At 39.4% G+C, this 15,455-nt stretch overlaps 1 protein-coding gene across 1 annotated transcript in view; it reads right to left on the reverse strand.

The window, feature by feature from the left end:
• SH2D4B (SH2 domain containing 4B) overlaps positions 1 to 15,455 on the reverse strand; it is a 199,162-nt gene that overhangs the window by 127,729 nt on the left and 55,978 nt on the right. The window contains exons 2-3 of the mRNA XM_069067317.1: positions 9,146 to 9,305; positions 8,346 to 8,493 (exon numbers count right to left, since the gene is read on the reverse strand). Of these exons, the coding sequence (XP_068923418.1) occupies positions 8,346 to 8,493; positions 9,146 to 9,305 (308 nt within the window). The remainder of the gene's footprint in view (positions 1 to 8,345; positions 8,494 to 9,145; positions 9,306 to 15,455) is intronic.

Consider the following 15,455-nt stretch of genomic DNA (forward strand, 5'->3'; position numbering starts at 1 on the left):
CATAGTCATAGGAATGACTTCCTCAGTGTACTGCATGGTCATCATATGACCCTACAAATCAATCAATCAATAAACATTTTTAAGTGCTTATTATATGCCAGGCACTATGCTAAGCACTGTACATAAGTACCAATTTTATTTATTTTTCTGGGACCTTCCATGGAAATGTGAAACTATTTCAATCTTAGCTGCCCTAGGAAGTACTATCATACTTGTTGAAGATACAACAGTAGGGGGTAGAGTCAAGATGGCGGAGTAGAAGCAGGACCTCCCTGCTGCTCCGGCTTCCACCTCCCCCAATCCATGTAAAAAGGGGACTCTAAACAAACTTTGGAGCTGCAGAACCCACAAAATGACACAGAGAAGCTAACCTCCCTCTGAGGACAGCCCGGCAGGCCAGCAGGAATCAGCCAAAGCAGCACTCTGGGAGCGGAGCCCAGCTCCACACAGAGGCTTTAGCCCCAGGGTGGGACTGACCAGCCGCTGGCCTGGAGGGACCCCAGATCAGCAGCAGCTATGGCGATACAGAATTATCAACACATACATGCAAAGGACAAAGTGAGGTCAGTGCAGTCTGGACTTTGGGACCCAGTAAGTGGGATTGCGTGGCTTTTGCCCCTGGGGTGAGAAGCCACTGAGACACCGGCACAGCCAGGCAATGCCACATGGCAGCTTCAGCTCTTGGCCTGCAGAGTGTAGGGGGACCAAGCACCAGTCTGAGGGGTAATCGCTCTTGCTCTAATCTGCTTGGATCTGGATTGCAGTCTGGAGTGGAGGTTCTGGGGTGCGTGACCAGCTTGCCAGAGCATGTGGAGGCCTCAGAGAGGGCACCCATATAATACCTCCGGCAGCTGAGAAAACCCCAGCGTTTGGGACGAAAGCTCCCCTGTCTGGTGGCAGAGTCCTACTGTGGCAAAAAGCCCAGGGGTCAAGTGACTGAGGGGAGACATGACCAGGCAAAGGAAACAAAGCAGACAGAAGATTCCAACATTAGACTCCTATTTTGGGTGCAAAAAGAAGTAAAGCATGGAACAGGAGGAAGATAGTGAAGTCAGAACTCCTGCACCAAAAGCTTCAAAGGAAAATACGAGCTAGTTACAGGCCATAGAGGACCTTAAGAAGCAGATAAGAGAAGTGGAGGAAAAATTGGGAAGAGAAATGAGAACAATGCAAGAAAATTATGAAATGAGAGTCAACAGCCTGACTAAGGAAAATAACACCTTAAAAAATAGACTAACTCAGATGGCAAAAGAGGCTCAAAAAGGCAATGAGCAGAAGAATGCCTTAAAAAGACGAATTTGCCAGAGGGAAAACGAATCTCAAAAGCTCACTGAGGAGAATCATTGCTTCAGAATTAGATTGGAGCAAATGGAAGCTAATGACTTTATGAGAAATCAAGATGCTGTTAAACAGATCCAAACAAATGAAAGAATAGAAGGCAATATGAAATATCTCATGGGAAAAACCACTGACCTGGAAAATAGATCCAGGAGAGATAATTTAAAAATTATTGGACTACCCGAAAGTGATGATCAAAATAAGAACCTAGAAATCATCCTCCAGGAAGTTCTCAAAGAAAACTGCCCTGATGTTTTAGAACCAGAAGGCAAAATAGAGGTTGAAAGAATCCACTGATCGCCTCCTGAAAAAGATCCCAAAAAGAAAACTCCTAGGAATATTCTAGCCAGGTTCCAGAATTCCCAGATTAAGGAGAGAATAATACAAGCAGCCAGGAAGAAATAATTTGAATATTGTGGAAACACAATCAGGATAAGCTAGGATCTGGCAGCTTCTACACTGGGGGATCGAAGGGCCTGGAATATGATATTCCGGAGGGTAAAGGAGCTGGGATTAAAACCAAGAGTCACTACCCAGCAAAACTGAGTACATGTTTCAGGGGAAAATATGGTCATTCGGTGGAATAGAGGACTTTCAAGTATTCTTGCTGAAAAAACCAGAGTTGAATAGAAAATTTAACATTCAGATACAAGAAGTAAGAGAAGCATGAGAAGGTAAACAGGGAAAATAAATCATGAGGAACTTATCAACTATTGAACTATTAACATCCCTACATGGAAAAACAATAATTGTAACTTATGAAACTTTTCTCAATAGTTGAAGGGAATAGAAATATATATATATATATATAGACATATACATATGTCTATATATGAGTGTATATGGGCATATGTGAATGTGTGTGTATATGTTTAGAGGTATACATAGATAGAGGGCACAGGACCAATTTAACAGGAAGGGATGATACTTAAAAGGTGAAATTAAGAGGTGAGAGAGGAATATAATGAGAGGAGATGGGGAGAGAAAGAGTGGGTTAACTATCTCATATAGAAGAGGCAAGGGAAAAATGGTTATAATGGAGGGGAAGAATAGGAAGGCAAAAGGGAGTGGGTCTACCTTATTCCCATTGAACTTGGCTTGAGGAAGGAATGAAATACACACTAAATAAGGTATCTCACCCTCCAGGAAAGTAGCGGGGGAAGGGGATGAGAGGGGGGATGATAGGAGGGCAAGCTGGGGGGGGGGAGGGAAGTTGGAAGCACCCACTTTTGACAAGGGACGGGATCAAAGTAGAGAACAGAACAAGTGGGAGGTGGGAAAGGAGGGAGGGAAATATAGTCAGTCTTTTACAATATATCTACTATGTTATTGTTTTGCATTAGCCACACATGTACAACCTATACTGAACTGCTTATCTTCCCAGTAAGGTTGGGTGACAAGGGAGAAAGGGAATGAATCTGGAATTCAAAGTTTTAAAATCAAATATTCAAATATACATATATTATTATTAATACTATTTTACATGTAATTGGGAAATAAGATATACTGGCACTGGGGCATAGAGATCCACCGTGTCCTATTGGAAAAGTTGAAGGGGGTATGGGGTATAGGAGAGAGCAGATTGGAGGAGGGCATATCCTGTGGGACTGCTATTTTGGGGCAGTGGGTAGGGAAAAAACGGGGAGAAAAATCTGCAACTCAAAATCTGGCGGAAATGAATGATGTAAATCAGAAGTTAGTAAGGCATTTGAAAAATAAAAAAAAAATTCAAAAAAAAAGAAAATGCACCAGTAGGTTTGCTTCAGCTCCCTTCACTTGTTATCCTCTTCTTCCATTGATGAGTTCTTTCCAGAACCTCCATTTTGAGGAAAGGCCTAGACCAATCATCTTCATTCTCTGGACTTTGTCACCACATTATCAGCATTGATACCTCCTTTCCTTCTTTTCAGTTCCTTTTTGTGTGCTAGGGCTATGTGGCACAGTGGTGTGCCAAGCTGAAGTCAAAACCACATCTTCCTAAATTCAAATCTGGCTTCAGACACTCTATGTGACCCTGGGCAAGTCACTTAACCCTGTTTGCCTCAGTTTCCTCATCTGTAAAATGAGCTAGAGAAGGAAATGGCAAACCCTTCCAGCATCTCTGCCAAGAAAACCCCAAATTGGGGTGGCTAGGTGGCACAGTGAATAGAGCACCATCCCTGGAGTCAGGAGGACCTGAGTCCAAATCCGGCCTCAGACACTTAACACAAAAACTAGCCGTGTGACCTTGGGCAAGTCACTTAACCCCAAATTGCCCTCCAAAAAGAAAAAAAAAAACAAATGGGCTCATGAAGAGTCAGACACAACTGAAAATGACTGAACAACTACATGAGTACATTAGAACATAATTTCCTCAAAAGCACACAGTCTTTTTACTTACATTTATATTTGCAGTATATTGGTCAGTACCAGAGCATGACAACTGCTTAATAAATTTTTCTTGACTTGACTTGGTATCCATTTCCTGGCTCTTGTCATCAGTGAATCAGAACTTTGGCTAAGTCACAGTTCTACCTTTTGGAAAAAATCTTCCTAAGACATATGACCATTGCCCATCCTCCATCTATGAGCTTGTATGTAATCTAGAGGAGGCTTCCATCCCATACAGAAAGTTAAGATTCCAGAAGACTCCTTCAATTCTGGTGTGACATTGTCTGTCATCAGGGTTTATTAAGTACTAACTATATATACTGGAGAGATAGATTAGAAAAAACAGATCCTGTTCTAAGGGTCAAAGTCTAATGGAGAGACAACATGTAGATTAGATAGATAGATAGATAGATAGACAGATAGATAGATCTATAACACACGTATATAAATACACATGTATACATACACATGTATGTGTACATATACACATAAATGCATGTGTATGCATGTATACTCATGAAGAGGATAAATCAGGAATAGTCTCAGAGGGAAGGCACTAAGATCAAGGAAGACACAAGAAGTCTTCTTGCAAAAGGTAGGTCTTTAACTGCGGCTTCAAAGAAGCCAGGGAAGCCAAGGGGAGGAAATGACGAAGGAGAGAAAGACAAGAGTAGAGAAATGGAGTGCCCTGCGTAAGAAGAACCTATTACCCTGAGAACTGCAAGCTGAAAATGGAAATAACTCCAGTCAATAGAAAACTAGCCTTGGAGTCAGAAGGCCTGAGTGACTCAGGGCAATTCACTTAACCTCTCTCAGACTTAGTTTCTTCATCTGTAAATTTAGGAATGATAAAAGCACCTATTTCAAGAGAGTGTTATGAGGATGAAATCAGAAAGCACATATAAAATATATATGTATAACACACATAAAGGCTTTGCAAATCTTTAAGCACTAAAGAGAAACTAAGCAATAGCTAAATAATAATTTACTCACATTTATTTTGTACTTGAGGGTTTACAAATCACTTTCCTCACAAGAGTACTTTGGGGCAGATAATGCAAGTATTTTCATATTACAGGAGAGGAATTGGAAGCTTAAGAGATATGACTTACTTCTAGGTAGTAAAACTCATGGTTGGGACTAAAACCCGAGCCTTCTGGATTCAGTGATGCCATTACTAATATTAGCTAGCATTTTATATGGAGTTTTAAAATTTGCAAAACACTCTACAAATATTATCTAATTTGATCCTCACAATCATCCTGGGAGGTAGGTGTTATTATTATCCTCATTTTATAGATGAGGAAACTGAGGCAGACAGAGGTTAAATGACTTGCCCAGGGTCATACAGCCAGTAAATATCTAAGGTAGGATGTAATCTCAGTTCTTCTTCCTGATTTCATGTCCAGCATTCTATCTACTGTACCATCTAACTGCTAAGTCTTCTCTAATCATGGACAGCACTTCTTATTAGAAATGCCTTTCTTATGCTGGGCAGAAATCCAACTACTAAGGAACCACCACAGATTTGAAGGAAATATTTGTGCCTTTCTTAAGTTGTCAGCATTCATTTGTTCATTTCTTTATTCATTCAATTGAGGACCTACAATGTACCATGGGCCTTATGACCTTGGAGGACAGAAGGAAGATAAAATCTCTGCCTACAAGGAGAGCAATTAGCTGCTCTTTCCAAAACCTTCCATTCAGAGACAGAATCATAGGCAGAATGAGCCATTGGTCAGATCTAGTGTGGTAATTCCACTGTACTTAGACTACTCTTCAGAAGAAGTGAGGAACTACCTTAGCATTATCCCATTATTATTACTGTTGAAGAAGGATACCTTCAAAGAAAATGTTATTGGAAACATATCCTCCTATACTGCATCTTGTGTTTTGGCCCTACCCTTACCCTCTGCTCACCTGGACTGGCCCATCATTGACCATAGTGAGGCACACTTTCCAGCTCCCATAACCTCTTGGAGTATACTTCCATATTAAAAGACTCTGGGATTTCTTTTGTAGAGGGGCTCACTCCCTTCACTTACAATATATCACAATTCTACAACTTAGTAGAGTCTTCTAATATTGCCATGGTCAAGAAATTCATCACTCTGAGACCACTTTGGCAATGAGTCTTTCAGAATTTAGTAATTCTGGTCCTCAGATAATGGGCATTCAGTTATCACAGTACTCTTGGAACATTAATAAACAATTAATGCCAATTACTTAAAACATGCTTATTTGTCCACATTAGAAGATGCATAAAAACATTCATGGTTCTTAAATGTCAAACCCAGAGCTTTCACACATTCCAGCATTATATATTAAATATTACTTGACTTAGTACTTGGGAAGTCGTAAAATTAGTAATGACAAGGGGAAAACTCACTCTGATAATGGAAAATATCATTTATCTAGTCTAACCAACTTTGAAGCCCTATACTCATCAAGAGGTAGAAAAGCAATTGATTACCCCCAGGTAGGTGGGTCTCAGACAATTTGGTTGGAAATTAAACACGTCACCTGAATGGACAGTGAGCTTTAATTTTGAAAATCTGAATATTTGAAGATAATGAAACTTTAATGGAGTTCAGGCTTTTTCCTTCCTCTTTTCTGAGACTGTTTTAAATATGCTGTGGTCATCACTGCAGAAGGATGATTAATGACTTGTTAAATATTTTAAACTTGTTAAAGTGGGCTTGTTAACTGATCTTCATTTCATTCTGTACCCTGATTGAATCATTCATGAAAGTCACACTTCTTAAGGGCTTTCTGTGATTGCAGTTAAACATGAAGAGATTTTTAACCAAATGGCATCCTGGTATTCAGAGTGGCTGCCTGTCATTTCCCATCCTTTGAAATCAGTAGCACAATAGAGAAAGTCAAAGGAAGAACCCGGGCTGTCACAGAGCCAAGTCATAATTGAATCCTCTGTCTGTGATGCTTAAATAACGATCACAGGATCACTGATGTAGAGCTAAAAGGGATCTTGGAGGTTATCACATTCAACCCCCTTATTTTACAGATGAGGAAACTGAGGCAAAGAGAAGTTAAGTGATTTGCCCAGGATCACAAAGCTAGTAAATGTCTGATGTGAGATTTAAACTCAGGTATTTCTGACTCCAAGTCTAGAGCTCTAGACAGTTTCCTCATAGATCGAACAGAAAGGGTTATCCAGAGAACATTTCCAAAGGCAAGGAAAGAAACATGGCATAGTGAAAGGGAGGCTTGGAATCACAGGAACGGTGATGAATCCCAGCTCTGCCACTTATATTTATGGTCTTGGGACAAGTCACTTCCCCTCTTTGCCTCTCAGTGATCTTCTCTGTATGATGAGGGAGTCTGACTAGATGACCTCAAACATCCCTTTCGGTTCTAGATCTATTGCTATTACTGGGTCCCCAGTGGCCCAGTAGAAAGAGTACTGTCCTGGGAAACAGCAGACTTTGGTTCTTGGGCCAACTCTGCCTCTAACTAGTTCAGTGAACTCAGGCAAGCTACTTATCAAAAACTTCTCAGAAATTGAAGAATGAGATCATGAAATCCTACTTGTATTTGAGCAGTGGCTGCCCTCTACGACATCCCACTAGTCACTAAGCCTCTGTATGGGGATCTTCAATGATCAGGAACCCACTGCTTCTGATGGGGGAGGGGAAGCTGCCCTCTCTGTGGTATAGTTTGGGCTGAGAAACATTGCTCTGTAGAACAGAGATAAAGGAATATCTCAACAATGAAGCTACCACCCTCTCTTCCTTGGGAGAAAATCTAAGTCCCACTCAACTAAATGGTTCTCTCTCACCCATTAAGCTTGTATTATGCACAAATCTCTCTGGGTCTCAATTTCCTCACCTACAACTTGAAAAGTTTAGGCTAGAAGTCTTCTTAATATGTAACATGTTAGGAACAAAATCACAGGCCCTAAAAAAATTGGATTTTACACTCCAGGGGATATAACATGTCCATTGCTGGTCAGAGCTGGTTGGATTAGAATAAAGTTACAGTGAAAAAAAAAAGGAGGGACACTAATGTATTGTTGGTGAGAACATCAACCATTCTGGAGAACAATTTAGAATCATGCCCAAAGGGCTATAAAATTGTGTATTCTCTTTAACCCATCAATATCACTAATAGATCTATATCCCAAAGAGATCAAAAAATGGGAAAGGAGCCTATATCTACAAAAATATTTATAGCAGTTCTTTTTTGTGGTGGCAAAGAATTGAGAAACTGAGGGGAGGCCAATCAATTGGGCAATGACTGAACACGTTATGGCAAATGTAAACCATTTGTCAAGTATGTTAATACTGTCGATTACTTTCATGAATGATTTGAATTCATTGGTCTCTGCTGCCCCTTCCAGTTCAGAATTCTATGATTCTTTGATATAGATATAAATCACAAGTATATGATGTTGGGAGTATTCTCTTGGCCTCTCTTAACCTCAGTTTCCTCACCTGTAAAATGAAAGGGTGGAGCAAAGCCAGGTTTTCCTTGGTTCTGAAATGCAGTGGTTTTATAAAACACCCAGCCACCCACAATTTTCAGAAGAATCATAAATAAGTCCTAATCCCCATGTGTCCTTAGAGTAAAGACTCTAAAGAGTAAAGACAAATGCTGCTAAATGACTATTGGCCAACCTTGAATTCCTCATGGATCCTCTCTTCCAGAACTTTGGCTGCCTTGCGGTCTTCCATCTCTACTTTCCATTTCTCTGCCAAGATCCGAGCCTTCTCATTTGCCATAGCATCCCGGAATTTCTTTGTGATTTCTGCCTCCTTTTGTCTCCTTTCAAGAGAAGAGCAATAAAAATAAGCTCTTATTTTGAAACAAGCAAGCAAAAGAAGAAAATAACTTTAAGAAAAAACACCCATGTATAATTGCCACCTGAATTTCCAATATGAGGGAACAAAAATACTCTATTTTGAAGCAAATCCTGGATAAAATCACTGGGGGACTGAACAGCTCACTCTGTGACAATCTGCAAAGGGAAGTAAGGAGTGAAAAGTCCAATACCTACAGTATAATGAGCCTTCTCCAAAATTTTAGTCCTTGCTAATCATGCTTCAAGAAGGCCCTAGGATAACCCTTCCTAGAAAGAGTGTCTTAATCTGCTCTTTCATTCAGAAAGCTAACTGCATAACTGTCACCCCAGGATTGCCAAGAAACCAATCCATTTAGACTCTGAATTTTACAGAACCTATTATCTTGCTACCATTCTAGCTTCCCTCCATCAAATGTGGTCCTAAAATGACAGGATTTAGAACCAGAAGGAAGCTTGGAGCTTATTTTGTCCAAACCCTTAATTTACAAGGAAAGAAGGTAAAGTGATTTGCCTGAGGTCAATTAGCTAAAAAATGTCAGGGCTGAAATTTAGACTGCAGGTTCTCTGTCTCCCAGTCAGTGCCCTGTCCACAACTCCATGCTCGTGTCCCCTCACCATAGTTCCTCCGCCTCCTTCTGGGCCTGTCTTCTTGCCCTTTCTCCTATCAGCTCCTCCGAAATCTGTTCATATGGCTTGTCGCCTGGGGCTTCTCCCATAATCCAGACCCAAACTTCACCATCTATCCCATGAAGCCATTGAATGTGTTTACTGTTCGCTGTGATACATGCCCCAAAAAAGGGAGGGGAGAAGCAAAATAACACAAGGTCAGTTGGAAGCAAATACATAGATTAACACCAAATGGGGTTTTAATTCAATTTAATAAGTACACATTAATCAGCTATGCTAGACATTAGGGGAAACGCAAAGTCAAGTGATAACTACTCATATTTATATTTACAAAACAATTTTCTCACAACAGCTCTATGAGGTAAGCAGTGGAAGTATCCTTTCCCCCATTTTCCAAATAAATACTTTATGACTCTCAGAAGTGTGGTGAATTGCCCATGGCAAACAATCTACACTGTCAAAGTACTTGACAAATAGTTATCCAGCTTTTACTTGAAGACCACCAATGAGGGGAAACCTACTACACCCTAGAGCAGCCCATTACACTTTTAGATAGTTCTTATTATTAGGAAGTTTGTTTGGGGTTTTTTGTTTGTTTGTTTGTTTGTTTTTTTGCTGACATCAGCTAGTAAATTTCCAAAAATAAAAAGCAAGATTTGGAGTAGGGAAGAGACTAGAAGAAGGGAGAGAATTTGGAACTCAAAAAAATTTTAAATGAATGTTTAACATAAATAATACACACACATTTAAAAAACAAGCTTTGAAACCAGATGTCCCATCTCCCCACAGAGCACTGTTACCACTACGCCACACTGCCTCTCAGTCCTTGCCTTCTGAGAATTTGTCTGAAAAAGGATAGGGGCAGAGGACGACAATATATAAGGAGATATACCTAGATGAATCTTCCAGAAAGAAGTATTAAAAGAAAAACATAACTTCCCAGTGTAAAAGACAACAATAAATGGGCTTGGAGGCAAAGCTGTTTAGTTTTCTTCTGTGTTCATTTTTATAGACCGAAGAAGGAGGATATAAAGAGGGGGTAGAAGGAATAAACCTATGTACCAGACAATGCACTAAGTGCTTTGTATAGATATCATACTTGATCTATAACACTTAACTAGAGATATCAAATAAAAAGGAAATTGATCAGAAAACAGGCAAAGAAAAATTCAAATTCTGATTATGCAATAGCCTCACAGTAGCCCCAAGGAGGAAAAATAAGGGGACAGTACCTTGATCTGATAGTCAGATCATCTTTAGAAGGGAATGCCTTTAAACAAACATAGCTGTGAAGCCAGAACACCACAAGTACCAAATCACAAGGGTCAAGGTGTGAACCTTGTCCTGGGAAGATAAAGATGCCAGCCTGGCCAAAGGCAGAGGGAATAGATCATGTTCCAGGCTTCAGATTGTTTAATAGCAGATATTGCCAGATATACATAGACCATGTTAAAATATTTAATCAAAGAAATATATAACCAAAAAAGAAATTGAGCTGGTCACATGGCAAGAGAGATAACCAATGGACAGCTTGTATGTTCCACTGGTATATTTGCAATGTCAAAAGAAATCAAGGAAGGCCCCCCAGCACATTGAATAGACCCCCTTTATGAAACATACAGGAAAACATTGACAAGAATCAGTAAATCAGTCAATAAGCATTTATTAAGCTCTTTGTATATGTCTAGCACTGTGCTTCCAAAACTAGAAAGGTAGAAAGAGGACATATTGTGAAGAGCTATAAACACTAACCAAAAGCATTTTTATCTTAGAGGTACTAGGGAGACACTTGGGAGTCTCATAAGACAAGCATCAATGGGTTGTCATCTACAAGGTTCAACTGATCAAGAGAATTCATGCTATGAGCCAGGTACCATGCTAGGCACTGGAAATACAAAGACAAAAATGAAGCAGTCGTTCCCCTCAAGGGTATTATATATCAACATGTACATACATGTATATACTCTCTATATAAAGTAAATACAAGGTAATTTGAGGAAGAGACAGTTACTAGTAGTTTGAGAGATTCGTGAAGGTCTCATGTAGTTGATGGTATTTAAATTGCATCTTGAAAGAAGTTAGAATATATATATATATATATATATGCATATATATTTTTTAAATTCTGAACTTAATAAGTACCAAATAAGGGGCGGCCAGGTAGCACAGCGAGTAAGAGCACCGGCTCCAGTGTCAGGATGACCTGGGGATTGAATCTGGGTTCAGACACTTAGCACCCACCCAGAAACACCTGGCCGTGTAACCTTGAGCAAGTTACTTAACCCCAATTGCTTAGGGGTGGCCAGGTGGCTCAGCGAGTAAGAGCACCGGCTCCAGTGTTGGGATGACTTGGATCAAATCTGGGCTCAGACACTCAGCACCACACCCGGAAATAACTGGCCATGTAACCTTGAGCAAGTTACTTAACCCCGATTGCTTTTTAAAAAATTAAAAAAAAAATAAGTACCAAAAAAAATGTGCATTTCCTTATACAAAAGAAAAAGAGGATTATGCAGAAAACTGTGCGTCTCTATTACATACGGCTTTTCCTATTGGGTTTGTAATAAATTCAACATGTAACTTTCAAAGCTGTCTTACTTCTGTACGTTTTCTTCATGTCTTCCTTCTTTGTCTTTTGTGAATTTCTTTTTAATGTTTCAAGGACATTTTTGACTAGGCAACTCTATCACAAATGTCTCCTCCTTCTTCTCACCTCCCATCACCCTACCACCCCTTATTCTCATCTCCTCCCACCCCACTGAGGAAAAAGAAAAAAAAATCCTTATAACAAATAAAAATAATCAAGCAAAAGAAAAAAAGAAAAATCCTTGTAACAAATAGATATAATCAAGCAAAAAAAAATAAGACGCTACATTGGTTGAGCATAAAAATACTTGTCTTTTTGTGTAGTTTTAGCCTATTCCTACTCTATCAGGAGGTGAACAAATGTTTCATCATCCTTCTTTTGCAATCATGGTTGATTACTGAATAGATCAGACATTGTGTGTTTCAAAGTCACTGCTGTTGTTTCTGTTATTTTATTTTGTTACTGCTCAGTCGTTTTAGTCACGTCTGACTCTCTATGACCCCATTTGGGGTTTTCTTAGCAAAGATACTAGGGTGGTTTGCCATTTTCTCCCCAGTTCATTTTACAGATGAGGAAACTGAGACTAACAGGGTTAAGTGACTTGCCCAGGGTCACACAGCTGGTAAATGCAGGAAGTTAGATAGAGGATGAGTTTTCCTGACTGCAGGCAGGGCACTCTATGCAATATGGTGCCACCTATCTGCCCCATTGTTTTATTTTACAATGTGGTTATATTATATGTTGTCATATATTATATTATATATTGTAAATATTATATTTTATATTACATTGTATTACATATTATGCAATATATTATATAATAGTATATATTATAATCGATTATTAATTGTTCTCTTAGTTCTATTAGCTACATTCAGCATCAGTTGAAAGAAGCCTTCTCAGATTTCTCTGAAATTGTCTCTCATAATTTCTTATGGTATAACAATATTTTATTACATTCATATACAGTAACTTATCTAGCTATTCTTCAATTGATAGACATCCCCTTAGTCTCCAGTAGTATGGCCCTAGGAGTGACATTAATAGATCCTGGCTGACTTATTGCTGGCTTTTCTTAATGGGTACTAATTAGTAATTCTTACAAATGAAGATGCCCTTACTAACTTCCTCTGTATCTTTGCTCACAAAATGATCTCCAAATGCATATCTGCCTGTTCAATTCCTATTGATCTTTCAAGATCTAAACCAAGTCCTACTTCCTCCTAAATCCATTTCGCTAAAATTGATCTCCTGCTGCTATAATATTTCATATTCAGCTCTCTGAGCTGGGTATAATGTTTCATTCTTGTAATTCCTGCTACAAGGGAGGCTGGTTAAGCTCACAAGCTCTAAGCAGCAGTAGACTAAGCTCATTTGATGTCTACGTTAAGCTTGGCATTAAAATGGTGAGCCCCTGAGAATGGATGATGGGGAAGAGCTAAGGGAGGAATACAAATTTCTTAAGGAGGGACAAATCATTCCCAGTAAGAAAATAGAGCAAATAGAAGCTCCCATGTTGATCAAAGTGGAACTAAGCCTGTGAGGAGCTCCGAAAATCCAACCTGGGCAAGATAGGAAGACCCAATCTTTAAAAAATAAAATAAAAATTCAAAAACACTCTCTTAATTGCTCACTTGACCTTAAATTATATGCTACGTGATATTGTGTATGTAAATGCCCTACTGTGAATGACTTTTTTTTGTGCAGATATATACTATTGATGTCCACCTAATTCTTCAATGTTGTAGCCTATTTCTTTATTTCATCGCACAATGGAAAGAACGTAGGATTGGGAGTCAATGAATTTGATGCTTAAATCCTGGCTCTACCTTTAATTACCTATAAGATTTTGGACAAGTCCCAACCTGTCTGAGTTTCAGTTTCCTGATCTTTAAAATAAGGGAGTTATACTCTTGGATTAGATGACCCCTGAAGTCCCTCCTAGTTCTAAATCTATTATCCTGTGATCTTAAGGGACTTTAGATGTCACCTAGCCTATCACCATCAGTACCCCTTATTTTAAAGGAAAGCTAAATTTCAGAAATGGATAATGACAGGCAAGCCATATGTAATAGAGATGCACAGTTTTATGCATAATCTCTTTTTCTTTTTTACTTTGTATATGGAAATGCTCATTTTATTTGAGTTCAGAATTATATATACGTGTGTGTGTGTGTGTGTGTGTGTGTGCATGGCAGACATCACTAGATTTGGATGCCAGGACTGCACTACTGATTCCAAATCCAATGGCTATTTCAAATAAGCCATAGGTATGACCTATAATCATGTACCAGAAAAAAAGTAATTGACCGAAATGGGAATAGACTCAATTGCTTTAGCCTTATTTACACAGTTTGTGAACCAACAGTTTGGGGAGAGAGAAGGATTAATAGTCAATGGCTCGATATGAAGAGTGAGAGATTTGCCTTAGTGCTGTGTGGACCAGTGTTTGATGCAGTGTGATTTTGTATCTTATTTTAAGTAGAACATAAATAATAAAATAAGCAGATCTAGAAATCGAATCAGTCATATACACGGCCACCTACATAGTCTAATCTGAGTAGCGCCAAGTAGCAGCAGCACCAAAGTCCTCCTGACCCATAACTCATTAGGTATGAGTTAAATAGAAGGCCCTGAGGTCTTCTCCAATTCTTATAATCTATGACTCTGATTGTATGACTCAGTATCTTCCCTAACAGTTCTCCAAAATAATGCTGACCAACTTAACAATTTTACAAAAAGGGAGAGAAGGCATTATGTCCACAAAGATTTCTCATGGGAATGTTTGTGGACAAGCACTAAGCTGTGTCTAAGAGACCTAAAAGGGTGGAGGAAATGGGTGTGAAAATAAAAAATAAGAAATTAAACTCTGGGGAAAAAATGTCAAATCCACCTCTCATTGGTAAAAATAATCTGAAGCTTTGTTAACTTCTAGGTGAGAGAAACCTGGAAAGCAGTAGCACCAGATGACAGGGTGATAGCAGAGAGAATGTTAGAGGCATCTGCAGCACGGTGCCTTAGCTAAAGCACTCGGGCTATTCTGAGCTGTGGCCCAAGCTATGTAGGTTTGAGTTACAGAAGAGTCAGGAGATAGCCACTCGGTGGGGTAAGGAGGGCTGAAACTCTGTACCACCTTTGACGTATCTCTGAGGCAAGAGAGTAAGGCTACACTGGAGGGAATCCAAAAAAGGAATGATTAGGAAAATGAAAGGATTCCTTCAGGAGGCAGGAGCAAAGCCACTAGAAATAAAGAGCTCAGCAAAACAACCAGAGGACAGAGGTGGGGGATGGGAGGAGCCTCAAGAGAGTTCCTGGAAAAATGCAATTCAACTCCAGTAGTAATAATATCTCACTTTTATAGAACACTTTAAGGCTTACAAAGTTCTGTGTAGTAATCCATCTATTATTATTCCCATTTTACAGATAAGAAAGCCGAGACTCAGGAAGGTTGAGTGCTGTGTGACTGAAACTTTTTTCCTCCAATGTTACCAATGATTTCTTAATTGCTAACACCAATGACCTTTCCCTGAGACCTCTCTGTAGCTTTGGATACTATTGACTACTTCCTCATCCTGTATACTCTTTCCTGCCTTAGCTTCCAAGACTCGCTTCTCCCTACAGGTTTCCTCCTACCCATCTGACACTACCATGATTCTTCTCTGCATAGTAGTAGTAGTAGTAGTAGTAGTAGTAGTAGTAGTAGTAGTAGTA

The sequence above is a fragment of the Petaurus breviceps genome, unplaced genomic scaffold, assembly GCF_028583685.1.
Source record: "Petaurus breviceps papuanus isolate PSGF00001 unplaced genomic scaffold, PetGlider_PUasm1.0 90740, whole genome shotgun sequence".
In the NCBI taxonomy this organism is placed as follows: Eukaryota; Metazoa; Chordata; class Mammalia; order Diprotodontia; family Petauridae; genus Petaurus; species Petaurus breviceps.